We start from the raw sequence: 17,993 nt of genomic DNA, 5'->3' as shown, positions 1-17,993 counted from the left end.
ACAAAGAGGCATGACCATATCACTCCTGTGCTTGTCCCTACACTGGCTCCCTGATATATTGCATATTGATTTTAACATTTTATTGCTAAATTTTAAGGCTTTAAACGGTCTTGCACCTTCATACATTTGTGATTTATTGACCTGGTATATGCCCTCTTGACCATTAAGATCTGCAGATGGAGCCCTGCTGGTTATTCCCAGGTCTGGGTTTGTTACAAAGGGTGATGGGGCTTTTGCCGTTAGAGCCCCACACTATGGAGCTCTCTTCCTGTTGAACTAAGACACAACAAGTCCCTAGCTTCTTTTAATTCTCGTCTGAAAACTTCTCTTTTCATGAAAGCTTTTACAAATGTTTGATATTTGTTTTATTTATTTATACAGTTTTTATTTTTACTCTTACTTATTTGGTCTTATTCTTATTTTTGCGTTGTCTGGTTTTATTGCTTTGCGGAGAACTTTGTAACATTGTTTTAGAAAAGTGCTATATACGTAAAGTTATTATTAATAGTATTAAATTACAGCTTCAATATACTAAACCTATGGGAGATAGCTGGCTAGCTCCCAGGGAGACTACGGAGAGACCAACATGACACATCATCCCTTCTACTTCTCAATCAACAGAGAGAGACATGGATTTAACCAAAGGGAGAACATTTACAAAAATATACAATATAGAAAAGGGAAGACAAGAAAAGACACCGGAAAATCTAGAGCAGGACAGAACACAACAGATGAAACAGGGAAGAACAATCTTGCTACCTGATTGGGTGGCTTGCTGTCCACAGTCCGGGTCTGCTTGTTTCCTATTCGCCGTGGTATTGCCAGCTGATAGGAAGAGAGGTGAGCAGTCTGCTGGGAGAAGGAGGAGCCTAGAGGAGCAAAGAGGAAGACATTTCAGATGAAGAGTAATGGTAAAGGAACAATTAACACATCTAGTCAAGTCAAGTCAAGTCAATGTTATTTGTATAGCCCAATATCTCAAATTACAAATGTGCCTCAGGGGGCTTTACAGCAACACAACATCAACACAACATCCGATGCAATGGTCTCACCCTTGCATCAGATAAGGAACAACTCCCTAAAAACCTTTAACGGGGAGAAAAAAATAGGAAGAAACCTCAGGGAGAGCAACAGAGGAGGATCTCTCTCCCAAGAAGGACAACGTGCAAAGATGTTGTGTTTACACAATTCACACAATACAACATTGAAAGGATAACAGAATTATAATGGACTTGTAAAATGTATGAAGAATATGAAGAGGAGGATGCAAGCAGTGTCCAGACGCCACCGGAACAGTGTTACTGTGTTAATGAAGTGTCTGTGCAAACAGTTGACACTGGGAGAGATTATCTGGGCTGGATTATCCATATATGGCATCGGGCAAGTGGCCGGGGGCACCAGCTAATTTGCTGTGCTGGGGGGGGGGCGGTGATTAAGACAAAAAATATTACTACTACTACTACTAACTACTTTCGATTGCTCCCGTTAGGGGGCGCCACAGCGGATCATCCGTTTCCATCTCTTCCTGTCTTCTGCATCTTCCTCTGTCAAACCAGCCACCTGCATGTCCTCCCTTACCACATCCATAAACCTCCTCTTTGGCCTTCCTCTTCTCCTCTTCCCTGGCAGCTCCATATTCAGCATCCTTCTCCCAATATACCCAGCATCTCTCCTCCACACATGTCCAAGCCATCTCAATCTTGCCTCTCTTGCTTTGTCTCCAAACCGTCCAACCTGAGCTGTCCCTCTAATATAATCGTTCCTAATCCTGTCCTTCTTCGTCTCTCCCAATGAAAATCTTAGCATCTTCATCTCTGCCACCTCCAGCTCCTGTCTTTTCATCAGTGCCACTGTCTCCAAACCATACAACATAGCTGGTCTCACTACCATCTTGTAAACCCTTCCTTTAACTCTTGCTGGTACCCTTCTGTCACAAATCACTCCTGACACTATTCTCCACCCACTCCACCCTGCCTGCACTCTCTTCTTCACCTCTCTTCTGCACTCCCCATTACTTTGGACAGTTGACTCCAAGTACTTAAACTCATATGCCTTTGTCACCTGTACTCCTTGCATCCTCACCATTCCACTGTCCTCCCTCTCATTCATGCATAGGTATTCCATCTTGCTCCTACTGACTTTCATTCCTCTTCTCTCCAGTGCATACCCCCGCCTCTCCAGGCTCTCCTCAACCTGCACCCTACTCTCACTACAGATCACAATGTCATCCGCAAACATCATCGTCCATGGAAACCCCTGCCTGATCTTGTCCGTCAACCTGTCCATCACCATTGCAAACAAGAAAGGGCTCAGAGCCGATCCTTGATGTAATCCCACCTCCACCTTGACCCCATCTGTCATTCCAACCGCACACCTCACCACTGCCACACTGCCCTCATACATATCCTGCACCACTCCTACATACTTCTCTGCAACTCCTGACTTCCTCATACAATACCACACCTCCTTTCTCGGCACCCTGTCATATGCTTTCTCTAAATCCACAAAGATACAATGTAACTCCTTCTGACCTTCTCTATACTTCTCCATCAACATCCTCAAAGCAAACATCACATCTGTGGTGCTCTTTCCTGGCATGAAACCATACTGCTGCTGCTGATCATCACCTCTCCTCTTAACCTAGCCTCTATTACTCTTTCCCAAATCTTCTTGCTGTGGCTGATCAACTTTATACCTCTGTAGTTGCTGCAGTTCTGCACATCACCCTTGTTCTTGAAAATCGGTACCAGTATGCTTCTTCTCCACTCCTCATACATCCTCTCACTTTCCAAGATTGTGTTAAACAATCTAGTTAAAAACCCCACTGCCATCTCTCCTAAACATCTGCATGCCTCCACAGGGATGTCATCAGGACCAACTGCCTTTCCACTCTTCATCCTCTTCATAGCTGCCCTCATCTCCTCCTTGCTAATCCACCACACTTCCTGATTCACTATCCCCACATCATCCAACTTTCTCTCCGTCTTATTTTCTTCATTCATCAGCCCCTCAACATATTCCTTCCACCTTTTCAACACACTCTCCTCACTCATCCACACATTTCCATCTCTATCCTTGATCACCCTAAGCTGCTGCACATCCTTCCCAGCTCGGTCCCTCTGTCTAGCCAATCAGTACAAGCCCTTTTCTCCTTCCTTAGCGTCTAACCTGTCATACAACTCACCATACGCCTTTTCCTTTGCCTTTGCCACCTCTCTCTTCGCTCAACGCTGCAGCTCCTTGTACTCCTGTCTACTTTCTTCATCTCTCTGACTATCCCGCTTCTTCTTTGCCAGCCTCTTCCTCTGTATACTTTGCTGTACTTCCTCATTCCACCACCAAGTGTTCTTGTCTTCTTCCTCTGTCCTGATAACACACCAATTGCCTTCCTAGCCGTCTCCCTCACTATTTCTATAGTGGTTGCCCAGCCATCCGGCAACTCTTCACTACCACCCAGTGCCTGTCTTAACTCCTCCCTGAACTCCACACAACAGTCTTCCTTCTTCAACTTCCACCAATTTATCCTTGGCTCTGCCTTCACTCTCTTCCTCTGTTGGTTTCCGAAGTCATCCTACAGACCACCATCCGATGCTGCCTAGCTACGTTCTCCCCTGTCACCACCTTGCAGTCTCTAATCCCTTTCAGATCGCGCCTTCTACATAAGACACAGCCCACCTGTGTGCACTTTCCTCCACTCTTATAGTACTGTATGGGTCAGAAACCTGGACCACAGATAGCAGGCACCTGAAGGCACTTGAGGCATAGCAACAGCAATGCTTCAGGGAGATCCTTAAGATCAGCTGGGAGGGGGGCACCCCGGTGGCTCACCTGGTGGAGTGCGTGCCCCATGGGGCTGGGTCCTTGCTGCAGCGACCTGGGTTTGGGTCTGGCCCGAACCCTTTGCTCTGTCGCATCTCGTCTCTCTTTCCTGCCTTTCCTGTCTCCCTCTGCTATCGCTATCAGGTGGGGGTGGAAAATGCCATTAAAAAAAAAAAAAGATCAGCTGGGAGGATAAACGCACCAACATGCCTACTATAACTGCTACCATCACACAACATCAGCTGAGATGGACTGGCAATGTCCTCTGCATGTCTGACTCTCACGTCCCAAAACAAGTCCTTTACTTTCAGCTCATGACAGGACACTGTGCCCCAAGAGGACAAAAGACGTGATATAAAGGTAACATTAAGGCCCATGCCAAAAGGTTTGGCATTGCCGTCAACACCTGGGAACAAGCAGCAATAAACAGGAAGGCCTGGTGACTGGCTGTAAAAACCATGACCTCCACTATGTTGCTAAAACAAGTGAAGACTAAGAAAGGAGGGAGTTATCAGAAAGGCCTAAACCACATCCTCAACCACGTCTTCAAACCCTTGCCCACATTGCCCCAAAATATATGGCTCCAGGATTGGCCTCTATGCCCATCTGAAGACCCATAAGGACCTAGAAGGAGGACAGTCATACCCAACCCCAAGTGACTGCCGATGATGATATGTCTGTAGTATACAGACCACTGAAGTACTAAATTACTGTAGTAGTATATGCAGAGTAATATAGTAATAACTGTCTGTGGTAATATATACAGACTAACTACAGATCTACAACTGATTAATGAATTTTTGGAGGCTTCAGGGCTGCATCTTAACATAGGAAAATGTGAAATCTTAAGCCTAATTAATACAGATGATGAAAGCATTGCAACATTGCGGTGAAAAGAACTGTTAAATATTTAGGTATTGATGTAACTAAAGATACATGTTCATCACACAACAACTTAACTTTCTTCCGAGAATTAAAAAGACAAAAAATATTATGAATATATGGCTTCAGCGTGGCCTGCCTATTTTTGGTAGAATTCTCTTAACCAAGGCTCAAGCTATTTCAAGACTCGTTCATCCTGCTCTATCGGTTTGTCCAACACTCAACATCTAAGGAAATCAACGACATAATTACTAATTTCGTTTGGAAAAACAGACAACACCACCACGACCACCACCACCTAAAAAAGAAATACTTTCAGGGTCCAAAAAAGAAGGTGGATTTGAATTATTAAAAAAAAAAAAATGGGGGGGGGATTCCCCCCCCTTTTTTTCTCCCCTATTGTATCCAGCCAATTACCCCAGTCTTCTGAGCTGTCCTGCTCGCTGCTCCACCCCCTCTGCCCAGCCGGGGAGGGCTGCAGCCTACCACATGCCTCCTCCAATACATGTGGAGTCGCCAGCCGCTTCTTTTCACCTGACAGTGAGGAGTTTCACCAGGGGGACGTAGCGCGTGGGCGGATCAGGCTATTCCCCCCCAGTTCCCACTCCCCCCCTGAACAGATGTCCCGACCAACCACAGGAGGCGCTAGTGCAGCGACCAGGACACATACCCACACCAGCTTCCCATCCGCAGACACGGCCAATTGTGTCTGTAGGGACGCCCGACCAAGTTTCGAACGGGTGATCCCCATGCTCGTATGCAATGGACTAGACCGCTACGCTACCCGGGCGCCCCTGCAAATTGCTCCTTAAGACGACCAAACATAAGTGGTGGCTTCAAGCAGGAAGTAGCGCCTTTGTGACCTACTTCAGGTGAAACAAGCCCAGATCGTGGTTCATGGTGTTGAGAGGTGCAGTCACTAGGGGTGCTAAGCGCTGAAATAATAATATCCCGTCCGGATGAAAGCGCCTACGGTGCGTGCGTAAGCGCATACAAGTGTACGTGCACGTAAGTATGGTGCACTTAAGGATTCCGGTTTGGGGGTTTGAAAATGTGGCCCCCCTACTCATGCTGCTGTCCATCTGACTAAACCTTGTCAGCTGAATGTATGTAAAGTTTAGCTGCAGTTTTAATGGCATTAAGAGGCATGTTAGTCTGGTTTCTGGTGGTGTTGGTGTGGCGAGCGAGTGGACTTGAAGCCGGTGTGAACCGCGGCTGGCAGAAACTAAGCTGCTTAAGGCCGGCGAGCTGCGTCCTGAAAGCCGAACACACAGCATGAGTCTGAATACACACCGACCCGCGAGACAAGCGCCACACAGGAAATGGAAAATAACATTTCACCTGTTTCAGACAGATCATATGACGTCATAAACCCAAAAATAATAAAGAGATTGGAACTGATTGCATATTGACATCGATAGAAACCAACTGTTCATTAAAATGTAAATTAGTCACTATTAGTTCGGTTAGCACATCAACAGAGTGTGACATGCGGGGCACCCCGCTGGTTCATCTAGTAGAGTGGTACCACATAGGGCTGAGGCTTACCGCAGCGGCGTGGGTTCGAATCCAGCCCGGGCCCTTTGTTGCATATCATCCCCCTCTCTCTCGACTATCACTACCCGAAAATGCCAGAAAGAAAGTAAAATGTATTTCTCTAAAAAGGACAAAAAAATCATCCATCCATCCATCCATCCATCCATTATCTAAACTCATTTAATCCTATTCAGTGTAGCAGGGGGCTGGAGTCTCTCCCAGCATGCATGGGTCAGAAGGCAGGAAGACACCCTGAACAGGACACACACGCACACACATATGAAAGTGATGCCCTTTTCATTTGCCATTAAAGGGACAGTTTGGTTTCCGGTGTTTTCCGCTCACCCAATTTCCCCTCGGGGTGAATAAAGTGTTCTGATTCTGATTTCACTATGTGTTCTACTTTGATAGAGTCAGACCACCTACCAAATACCGTCTTATGTCCGCGTGCACAGTTTGAAGGTACGCTGAACGTGGAGTCAAGCTGAGCTTGGCTCGAACGCTGGATGTCTCCAGGGGTCATTAGCAGCACGACAAGAAGGACACACAAATTCACACGTCACCAAAGATGGACGGCTAACGGAACTTCATGGGGTGATATACGTATTTATAAAGTTACTGTAAACTGCAAAAAACTCACTGGCCGGCCGCCAGGGGGCCGCCAGGGGGTCGAGCAGTTAGCGACGTCGCCTCGTGGTGAAGTACACCTACGGATCGAATCCCGCAGCAGGCAGAAATATGCTCGGTTACATTACTCATTACTCTAACAACAACAACAAAAAGATCATATTAAACTTCATCCCTCACCGGACTAGCTCTTCATTCAGCTTTTATGCCTCATGAGACTGAGACAGAGGGAACCCCCATCTAATTTTTTTGATTTCCCATGTAGTTTTGAAAACATCACTTAAGAAAAATTGTGAAGGTAACAAGTAAAACGTGTAAAGAAGACCTTCTCTGATGTCCGGAGACATGAGCCAGTCACCATCCCGGATGACATGCCACCAATTCACCCACCTGACCACCATATGAACACAAGACCCCCCACATGGAGCAAGGTGGAGAGGACGGTAAAGCAGGCAAGATAGAGGTCAGCTCCTGGGCCTAATGGTATTCAGTATAGACTCTATAAGAACACTCATGGAGTCCTGAAATACCTCTGGAAGCTGATGAAAGTGGCATGGCAGAAAAGAGTCATACCCAGGGCATGGCGAAGAGCAGGAGGCATTCTGATCCCCAAGGAGAAGAACTCTTCCTGTATCAGCCAGTTTCGCCAGATCAGCCTTGTAAATGTAGAAAGATCTTTTTTAGCGTGAATGCCCAAAGGCTCTCCACATTCCTGCAAAGAAACAACTTTGTCCATACATCAGGGCAGAAAGCCGGCATCCATGGCTTCTCGGGATGTCTGGAGCATGCTAATATCCTCTGGCACCAAATACAAGCTGCCAAGAAAGAACGGAGAGACCTGCATGTGGTTTTCTTAGATCTCGCCAACAGTTTTGGATCGGTTCCTCACAAGATCCTGTGGACAGCGTTTGATTTTTTCCATGTCCCCAAAAACATCACCGAGTTGGTCAAGACCTATTTTCAGGATCTCCAGTTCTGTGTCACAACACAGAACACCACCACCACTTGGCAACATCTGGAAATAGGCATCATGGCGTGCTGCACTATTTCCCCTCTGGCATTCACCATGGCAATGGAGCTTGTCATCCGTGCATCTCGATGGGTGGTGGGAGGCAAAAGGTCCAGGAATGGCCTGCGTCTTCCACCAATCCGGGCGTACATGGATGACTTGACCACCATAGCAACAACAAAACCATGCACCAGGCGCCTGCTGCAGAAACTCCAGGAGAACATCAAGTGGGCACGAATGGAGTTTAAACCAAGTAAATCTCGCAACATCTCCATTGTTAAAGGTCAACTAACAGATGAACGGTTCTGCATAAGTGATCAACCAATCCCCACAGTTCGGGAGAAGCCCATCAAGAGCCTCGGACGGTGGTACAATGCAGACCTCAAAGACACCCAGCACCCTAGGAATAAAAACACCTACCTGGCAAAAGGCGACTACTACCAAACGGCGAACTATGGTGGTTGAGGAGGTTCGCCGACGAGCAGCCAGATGTTCTAAAGCCGTAGCACAAGCCAGACAGGGCCGCTGGATGAGGTGGGAGGGTGTTGAAAAGAGGAAACTCACATGGAGTGAGCTCTGGAGCATGGAATCAGACAGGCTGAGTTTCATCATCAAAGCCACATATGATGTCCTGCCCTCTCCCATAAATCTAAATATCTGGTCTGGAGAGAATCCATCTTGCTCCCTGTGTACAGCCCCAACAACCCTCAAGCACATCTTGGTTGGCTGCAAGACCAGCCTTACCCAAGGCAGATACACCTGGCGACACAATCAGGTTCTCAGGTGCTTGGCAGCTGAGCTCGATCGCAAGAAGGTTTCCATCAATGCCCAATCCTTCAACAACCAGGAAGGGCCCCGGCGTTTTCCAGCTTTCGTTTGGTAGGGGGATAAACTGAAGGCCAACCCTTCACTTCCCAACTTAGGCTCACTAAACACAACCAGGGATTGGGAAATGTGAGTGGACTTAGGCCAGAGGCTCATCTTCCCGACAGAGATCGCAACAACCACCTTGCGACCAGACCTCGTCCTGTGGTCCAATTCTAACCAGCTCACTTACATCATTGAGCTGACAGTCCCCTGGGAGGATGCAGTCGATGAAGCGTACGAGCGTAAGAAGCTGCAGTATGCCAACCTAGCAGCCGAAGCAGAGGACAGAGGCTGGAAGGTGAAGGTGTGCCCTGTGGAGGTGGGTTGTAGGGGCTTTGTTGCCAGCTCCACAGCAAAACTCCTGAGGGAACTAGGAGTCAGGGGGCAGGCCCACAGGAGAGTGATCACAGAGCTAGCAGACACTGCTGAGAGGACTAGCCACTGGCTATGGATCAAAAGGAGAGACACCGTCTGGGCTGCCAGGGTGAACAGCTAACCACAGGTCACACACCCAGGACCGATCAACCTGTGGTGGGACTGCCTCAGCGGAGGGTGTCTTGTGATAAAAGGCCGAAACACCCTGTGATGCTGAGGTACACAACTGATGATGTGTCCTGGTGGTGGCAATGTCACCTTGGCAGACATCTCCAGTTTAAATCCCACCAAAACTTTTGGAGTGCAAATACTAGGGATTTTAAAAACCAGTCCTTTTTTTGATTCTTGAATCAATGAAGTTGGGACGTTGTGTAAAACGTAAATAAAACAGAATACAATGATTTGCAAATCCTGTTCGACCTATATTCAATTGAATACACTACAAAGACAAGATATTTAATGTTCAAACTGATAAACTTTATTGTTTTTTTGCAAATATTCACTCATTTTGAATTTGATGCCTGCAACACGTTCCAAAGCAGCTGGGACAGGGGCATGTTTACCACTGTGTTACATCACCTTTCCTTTTAATAGCACTCAAAAAGCGTTTGGGAAATGAGGACACTAATTGTTGAAGCTTGGTAGGTGGAATTCTTTCCCATTCTTGCTTGATGGACGACTTCAGTTGCTCAACAGTCCGGGGCTCCGTTCTCGTATTTTCCGCTTCATAATGCGCCACATATGTTCAATGGGGGACAGGTCTGGACTGCAGGCAGGCCAGTCCAGTACCCGCACTCTTTTACTACGAAGCCCCGCTGGTGTAACACGTGCAGAATGTGGCTTGGCATCGTCTTGCTGAAATAAGCAGGGACGTCCCTGAAAAAGACGTCGCTTGGATGGCAGCATATGTTGCTCCAAAACCTGTATGTACCTTTCAGCATTAATGGTGCCTTCACAGATGTGCAAGTTACCCATGATGCCATGGGCACTAACACCTCCCCATACCATCACAGATGCTGGCTTTTGGACTCTGCTCTGAGAACAATCTGGATGGTCCTTTTCCTCTTTAGCCTGGACGATGGTTTTCCAAAGTGTTCCTGAGCCCACGTGGTAATATCCTTTACACAATGATGTCGGTTTTTAATGAAGTGCCGCCTGAGGGGTCGAAGGTCATGGGCATTCAATATTGGTTTTCGGCCTTGCCGCTTACGTGCAGAGATTTCTCCGGATTCTCTGAATCTTGTGATGATATTATGGACTGTAGATGATGAAATCCCTAAATTCCTTGCAACTGTACGTTGAGAAAAGTTGTTCTTAAACTGTTGGACTATTTGCTCACGCAGTTGTTCACAAAGTGGTGACCCTCGCCCCATCCTTGCTTGTGAACGACTGAGCCTTTTGGGGATGCTCCTTTTATACCCAATCATGACACTCCCCTGTTTCCAGTTAACCTGTTCACCTGTGGAATGTTCCAAACAGGTGTTTTTGAGCATTCCTCAACTTTCCCAGTCTTTTGTTGCCCCTGTCCCAGCTTCTTTGGAACGTGTTGCAGGCATCAAATTCAAAATGAGTGAATATTTGCGAAAAACAATAAAGTTTATCAGTTTGAACATTTAATGTCTTGTCTTTGTAGTGTATTCAATTGAATATAGGTGGAAAAGGATTTGCAAATCATTGTATTCTGTTTTTATTGACGTTTTACACAACATCCCAACTTCATTGGAATTGGGGTTTGTAATATAGTTTAATAGTTTTTCCCAATCTTAAGAACTGGGGAAGTAAGGACACAGGCCTGTAATTGGTAAAGAGATGTCTATCTCCAGCTTTATATAGTGGGACAACTTTAGCAATTTTCATATTGCATGGAAAGTACCCGTTCTGAAAGAGAAGTTGCAGATGTAAGTCAGTGGGTTTACAATACAATCAATGACTTTCTTTTTTCTTTTGGATTTTCTCACCTTTTCTCCCGAACTGTATCCGGCCAATTACCCAACTCTTTCGAGCCGTCCCTGTCTCTGCTCCACCCCCTGTGCCGATCGGGGGAGGGCTGCAGACTACCACATATCTCCTCCAATACATGTGGAGTCGCCAGCCGCTTCTTTTCACCTGACAGTGAGTAGTTTCACCAGGGGGACGCAGCGTGTGGGAGGAGCACACTATTCCCCCCCCTCCCCCGAATAGATGCCCCGACCGACCGACCAGAGGAGGCTCTAGTGCAGCGACAAGGGCACATACTTACATCCGGCTTCCCACCTGCAGACACGGCCAATTGTGTCTGTAGGGACGCCCGACCAAGCCGGAGGTAACACGGGGATTCGAACTAGCGATCCCCATGTTGGTAAGCAACGAAATAGACCGCTAAGTTACCCGGATGCCCCTCCTCCTCTGTCTTTTTAACATTCAAGTCCAGGTGGTTGTCATCACACCAGGCTACGAATCACTGTATTCCTGAATAATACTGAGATGTCGCTGTCCTTCTTCATTAAACCTAAGATGGCAGTGTCATCTGCGAATTAAATGACGTAGATATTGGGATTATGGCTTCTACACTCAGTGTATGAAGGAAAAAGGGCAGGTGAACTAACACATCCCGAGGAGGCTCCTGTGTTCAAGGTTCAGGGTACTGAAAGAGCACCATTAACAACTATACTATTTTCCAGGATGAAAAACATTTGATATCATCACACAAATGATCTTTCTTTTTTCTTATTTATCTGTTATCTTTAAAACAATAAATCTCATGGGGGTTACATGTGTAAATAGGACACAGTAAAACCCCCAGAAACCGAATCAACCATTTAAGCAGAATCACTCAAGCTACATCTGTTCGGTTACCAACAGTGAAAGACTATGGCTGTACCGGCGTGTGTGAATGTGTGTGTACTGGAGCTGTTAGTTTGGTTAGAATGGGCTGTAAACTGCCTCCTGCTCTCGTTGTGATGTCACACCACATTCCAGACACATTCTTCTCTAGGGGTGGGGCTTCGACAGCACACGGTGGTGGTTAGACTGCTGGGGGTGGGGCTTTGAGGGGTGGGTGCAGTCTTATGATCTCACAGTCATAAAAACCAGAGCAGTGTCTGGAATTGTTTCGTCCTTCACTCTTTCACTATTGCCAAGACATGAAACACTCAACAGTTTACTCTACAGGGAGGAATAAATGGAGATTTCAGACATGACTGCAGAAACATTATTTTACAGCTTCTTCTCACCCTGTCACTTGGTACTTGGTGTGTCATCTGGACAGGGGAAGGAAGAAAAGGAGACTTGGTGGTGGAATGAGGGAGTACAGCAAAGTATACAGAGGAAGAGGTTGGCAAAGAAGAAGTGGGATAGTCAGAGAGATGAAGAAAGTAGACAGGAGTACAAGGAGATGCAGAGTAAAGCGAAGAGAGAGGTGGCAAAGGAAAAGGTGTATGGTGAGTTGTATGACAGGTTAGACACTAAGGAAGGAGAAAAGGACTTGTACCGACTAGCTAGACAGAGGACTGAGCTGAGAAGGATGTGCAGCAGGTTACGGTGATCAAGGATAGAGATGGAAATGTGCAGACAAGTGAGGAGAGTGTGCTGAGAAGGTGGAAGGAGGTCTTTGAGGAGCTGATGAATGAAGAAAATGAGACGGAGAGAAGGTTGGATGATGTGGGGATAGTGAATCAGGGAGTGTGGTGGATTAGCAAGATGGTTGTGAGACCAGCTATGTTATACGGTTTGGAGACAGTGGCACTGATGAAAAGACAGGAGGTGGAGCTGGAGGCGGCAGAGATGAAGATGATAAGATTTTCATTGGGAGTGACGGAGAAGGACAGGATTAGCCACGAGTATATTAGAGGGACAGCTCAGGTTGGACGGTTTGGAGACAAAGCAAGAGAGACAAGATTGAGACGGTTTGGACATGTGTGGAGGAGAGATGCTGGGTATATTGGGAGAAGGATGCTGAATATGGAGCTGCCAGGGAAGAGGAGAAGAGGAAGGCCAAAGAGGAGGTTTATGGATGTGGTGAGGGAGGACATGCAGGTGTGACAGAGGAAGATGAAGAGGACAGGAAGAGATGGAAACGGATGATCCGCTGTGGCGGCCCCTAATGGGAGCAGCTGAAAGCAGTAGTAGTAGTTCATGACCAGGTTCAGGTTTTGTATTCCATTTGGGATTCTCGAAGATCGCTTGGTGAACTCATTCGTTAGCGTCTTTCAGTATGACGACTCCCTGCAGTCAGTAATTTCTGAATGCTGTGGCTGTTTTCTCTTTACCTGCAGGACTCTTTTGCTGATTATCCCTCTCGGCTGTAAACAGAACGGACTATGCATCATGGCTCAGCGATGTGTGAATGAATCATGTTGTGACGTCACGCTGCATGGGGGGGGGCTCCAGAGGCACAATTCTGAGACAAACCGACTAAGAACACGAGTCAGAAAACTGCTTCCATCTGGTTTACTGCATCAACTAAACATGGACAATATCTACAGACAGTCTTCAACCATCCCAAAACACACAGACGGGTGGTGAAGCAGCACTCAAGCCGGGCCATGTGGTCCTACCGGGACTGGGAACACAGAACTTTTCTTAAAACACCCTTTTAATGGTGCTTTCACCCCCGGTAACCTCCTACTTTTACTCATTAGGTCTGGGTCTGTTGCTGAGTCTTTGTGGCTTTTGCCCGTTACATTTGAATCATGTCTCGTGTTATTGTTCCGTTACACTGTTTCCATCAGGTTCAAATTCAAAGCTTGCAGAGCGGCGACTCTCGATGGATATGTGTCCTATAACTTAAGTTTGATACTGATTGATTGATTGGTTGATTGGTTGGTATCTGTCAACACTCGGACTTCCCGGGAGTCCCATCCTCCACCTTCTAACAGTCAGCATGAGAATATTCTAGTCTAGCATCGGTGTTGCAATGCCAGAGCTTCCAGAAAACTGGCCCCATCTTCCCGAACATGAACGTGAAGGTTTGCTCACCTGCGCCGCATCCAGCCAGCAGCGCCAGACACAACAGCCGGACCGTGTTCCCCATCGTCAGCCGAACGGACCGACCCGGACGCCTCAAACACCAACGATCCCAAAAGACATAAGCACACAGCAGGACCAGCTATCTCTTCTCCCTCTGGGTGTCGTGGTCCGGGCGTCCCCCTCTTCCAGACGACAACGTCATGTTGAAAACAGCGAAGACTTTCCCCTCCTGTCACAAGTCCTCCGGCAGCCACATCCGGCTCTGTCCGGAGCGACCCACGGCACGAAGATTCCGGATTTTCTGCTGAAAACACACGAGTCTGCCTCGCTAAGGTCCGTCCCAGTCTGGGTGCTGGACTGGATCCAACAGATTTGTCCGTTTACTGGACAGGAGCAAAGAAAGCAGCGTTACACAGCAACAACTCCTCCCGGTTTATTTCAAAATAAGAGCTTTCGCTTTCTCTCTTTTAAATAGCGTTTCCACCGCCGGAAACACGCTTAGACAGACCGCGTGTAAAGGGGAACAATAACAAAGAAAGAACTGCATCACTTCATTCCCCAAACACAACTTCATATGTAGCAGGAAGTTAGTATATCATACTAATAGTTTATAATTAACAACTTATAATGGCACTAATAATAATAATAATAATAAGCTGTAATAATAATATTAATAATACTAATACGACTACTAATTATCATTATTAGTAGCATTAGTAATACTAATAATAATAATCTGTAGCGAGAGTAGGGTGCAGGTGGAGGAGAGCCTGGAGAGGTGGAGGTATGCACTGGGGAGAAGAGCAGTGAAAGTCAGTAGCAGCAAGATGGAATACCTATGCGTGAATGAGAGGGAGGACAGTAGAATGGTGAGGATGCAAGGAGTGGAGGTGACGAAGGTGGATGAGTTTAAATACTTGGGGTCAACTGTCCAAAGTAATGGGGAGTGCAGGAGAGAGGTGAAGAAGAGAGTGCAGGCAGGGTGGAGTGGGTGGAGAAGAGTGTCAGGAGAGATTTGTGACAGAAGGGTACCAACAAGAGTTAAAGGGAAGGTTTACAGGATGGTAGTGAGACCAGCTATGTTATATGTTTGGAGACGGTGGCACTGATGAAAAGACAGGAGGTGGAACTGGAGGTGACAGAGATGAAGATGATAAGATTTTCACTGGGAGTGATGAAGAAGGACAGGATTAGGAAGGAGTATATTAGAGGGACAGCTCAGGTTGGACAATTTGGAGACAAAGCAAGAGAGGCAAGATTGAGACGGTTTGGACATGTGTGGAGGAGAGATGCTGAGTATATTGGGTGAAGGATGCTGAATATGGAGCTGCCAGGGAAGAGGAGAAGAGGACTGAAAAACCGGTGTTTCCCTGCCGTTATAAGACTCCTGCACAGCTCCCAAGTCGACTGAACGGGAAATATGGTAAATGTAGCTCAGAAAACGCTTTGCCTGGCAGTCTGCGGATGTGCAGCCTCCCAGCACCCTTCACACGGAAGTGACCAAGCCTGACATGAGCAGACAGAGATCAGGCCATGATAAACCCGCATCAAAAGACGTCAAAAGTGTTGAACCGTCGTGCTTTTCATGACATCGGATGGATGCCGGTGAACGGCTGCTCTGCTGGGCGGCTTTCATTCATAAAACACCGGCAGGAAAACAGCTCGGCCACGGCAGGGAGGCAGATGCTGTAGGTGACTTCCGACTGCGATTCCTCCTCCTCCTCTTCACATTTTATTTCTATAGCAACGTTTTAACATTGGACACTGCGGCACTTACGGGTCGCGGCGAGGTGAGTAAGGTGAATTATTGTTGCTCCCCTAAAACACCGGCTATTACTTGGTGTGAGCGTGCGTGCGTGTATATACACTCACCGGCCACTTTATTAGGCACACCTGTCCAACTGCTCGTTAACGCAAATTTCTAATCAGCCAATCACATGGCAGCAACTCAATGCATTTAGGCATGTAGACATGGTCAAGACGATCTGCTGCAGTTCAAACCGAGCATCAGAATGGGGAAGAAAGGTGATTTAAGTGACTTTGAACGTGGCATGGTTGTTGGTGCCAGACGGGCTGGTCTGAGTATTTCAGAAACTGCTGATCTACTGGGATTTTCACGCACAAGCATCTCTAGGCTTTACAGAGAATGGTCCGAAAAAGAGAAAATATCCAGTGAGCGGCAGTTCTGTGGGCGAAAATGCCTTGTTGATGCCAGAGGTCAGAGGAGAATGGCCAGACTGGTTCGAGCTGATAGAAAGGCAACAGTAACTCAAATAACCACTAATTACAACCGAGGTATGCAGAAGAGCATCTCTGAACGCACAACACGTCGAACCTTGAGGCAGATGGGCTACAGCAGCAGAAGACCACACCGGGTACCACTCCTGTCAGCTAAGAACAGGAAACTGAGGCTACAATTCGCACAGGCTCACCAAAATTGGACAATAGAAGATTGGAAAAACTTTGCCTGGTCTGATGACTCTCGATTTCTGCTGCGACATTCGGATGGTAGGGTCAGAATTTGGCGTCAACAACATGAAAGCATGAATCCATCCTGCCTTGTATCAACGGTTCAGGCTGGTGGTGGTGGTGTAATGGTGTGGGGGATATTTTCTTGGCACACTTTGGGCCCCTTAGTACCAATTGAGCATCGTGTCAACAGCACAGCCTACCTGAGTATTGTTGCTGACCATGTCCATCCCTTTATGACCACAGTGTTCCCATCTTCTGATGGCTACTTCCAGCAGGATAACGCGCCATGTCATAAAGCTCGAATCATCTCAGACTGGTTTCTTGAACATGACAATGAGTTCACTGTACTCAAATGGCCTCCACAGTCACCAGATCTCAATCCGATAGAGCACCTTTGGGATGTGGTGGACCGGGAGATTCGCATCATGGATGTGCAGCCGACAAATCTGCAGCAACTGCGTGATGCTATCATGTCAATATGGACCAAGCTCTCTGAGGAATGTTTCCAGTACCTTGTTGAATCTATGCCAAGAAGGATTAAGGCAGTTCTGAAGGCAAAAGGGGGTCCAACCCGGTACTAGCAAGGTGTAATAAAGTGGCCAGTGAGTGTGTATATATATATATATATATATATGGATTTAGATATTGCGCTCCTCATTAGTTGAGCACTTCTATCAACACCATTGGCGGTTTCGTGGGGGGGATGTATAAAACTGTGTTAAAAGAACCAGTCAACGTTGGGGAGAGTGCTCAACAAATAGGGAGCAAAATAATCCAGTGAGTCAAGCCTGTTTCATGCCAGAAGCTATCATCAGCTGTCTGTCTCATACATTTACTTGACTAACTGGATATATATATATATATATATATATATATATATATATATACACACACACACACTATATGTGTGTACGTATGGCTATGTTGACCTTTATTCTGAAGGCAGGCCAAACTGAACCGGAACTCAGTTACCGTTTTAGTCTACTTGTTCGAACACGGTTTAGGAGCCATACAAGACGCATGCGTGAGGAATCGGACTGTGGTGTACAGTGAAGCGAGCGCACCTCTTTCACCCCCCCCTTTTTTTTTTGTTTAAATAAATAAATAAATAAAAAGGCGGTGACAGCGCAGACAAGCTCGGGTATAGTTAAGTCACAAGTAGTGAGGTTACGTCCCGTCCCGCCAGCGGGTTACCACAGCGGGCACCTTAGGTTTGACACTGGAGCCCACGAAGCGACGGTACAGTGGGGCGGTACCCGGGCTTGGTGGGGGTTGAGTTTAGGGTTAATGTTACTTAGTGAATAGGCTAAGGCTGGACAGGGGTTATGACAAGGTTAGCTCGATCAACATAATTTCAAACGCACAGCTGATTGCCTGGGCATGGGACCTGTACCGCCCCTCCGTTCCTTCAGTTGGGTGGATCCGATATCGGCTGTCAGTATCAGCAACACATCCTACG

General features: G+C 46.9%; 1 protein-coding gene across 1 annotated transcript in view; it reads right to left on the bottom strand.

The window, feature by feature from the left end:
• Window positions 1-14,424, bottom strand: part of adam9 (ADAM metallopeptidase domain 9) — a 328,309-nt gene extending 313,885 nt beyond the window's left edge. Inside the window, exons 1-2 of the mRNA XM_056273741.1 lie at window positions 14,072-14,424; window positions 760-869 (exon numbers count right to left, since the gene is read on the bottom strand). Of these exons, the coding sequence (XP_056129716.1) occupies window positions 760-869; window positions 14,072-14,126 (165 nt within the window). The 5' untranslated portion in view covers window positions 14,127-14,424. The remainder of the gene's footprint in view (window positions 1-759; window positions 870-14,071) is intronic.
• Between the last annotated feature and the right edge of the window lie 3,569 nt (window positions 14,425-17,993).

This window comes from Lampris incognitus, chromosome 1 (genome assembly GCF_029633865.1).
Source record: "Lampris incognitus isolate fLamInc1 chromosome 1, fLamInc1.hap2, whole genome shotgun sequence".
NCBI classification, from domain to species: Eukaryota; Metazoa; Chordata; class Actinopteri; order Lampriformes; family Lampridae; genus Lampris; species Lampris incognitus.
Note: the sequence above shows the minus strand (reverse complement) of the source record. Positions and strands in the feature narration are given on the sequence as shown.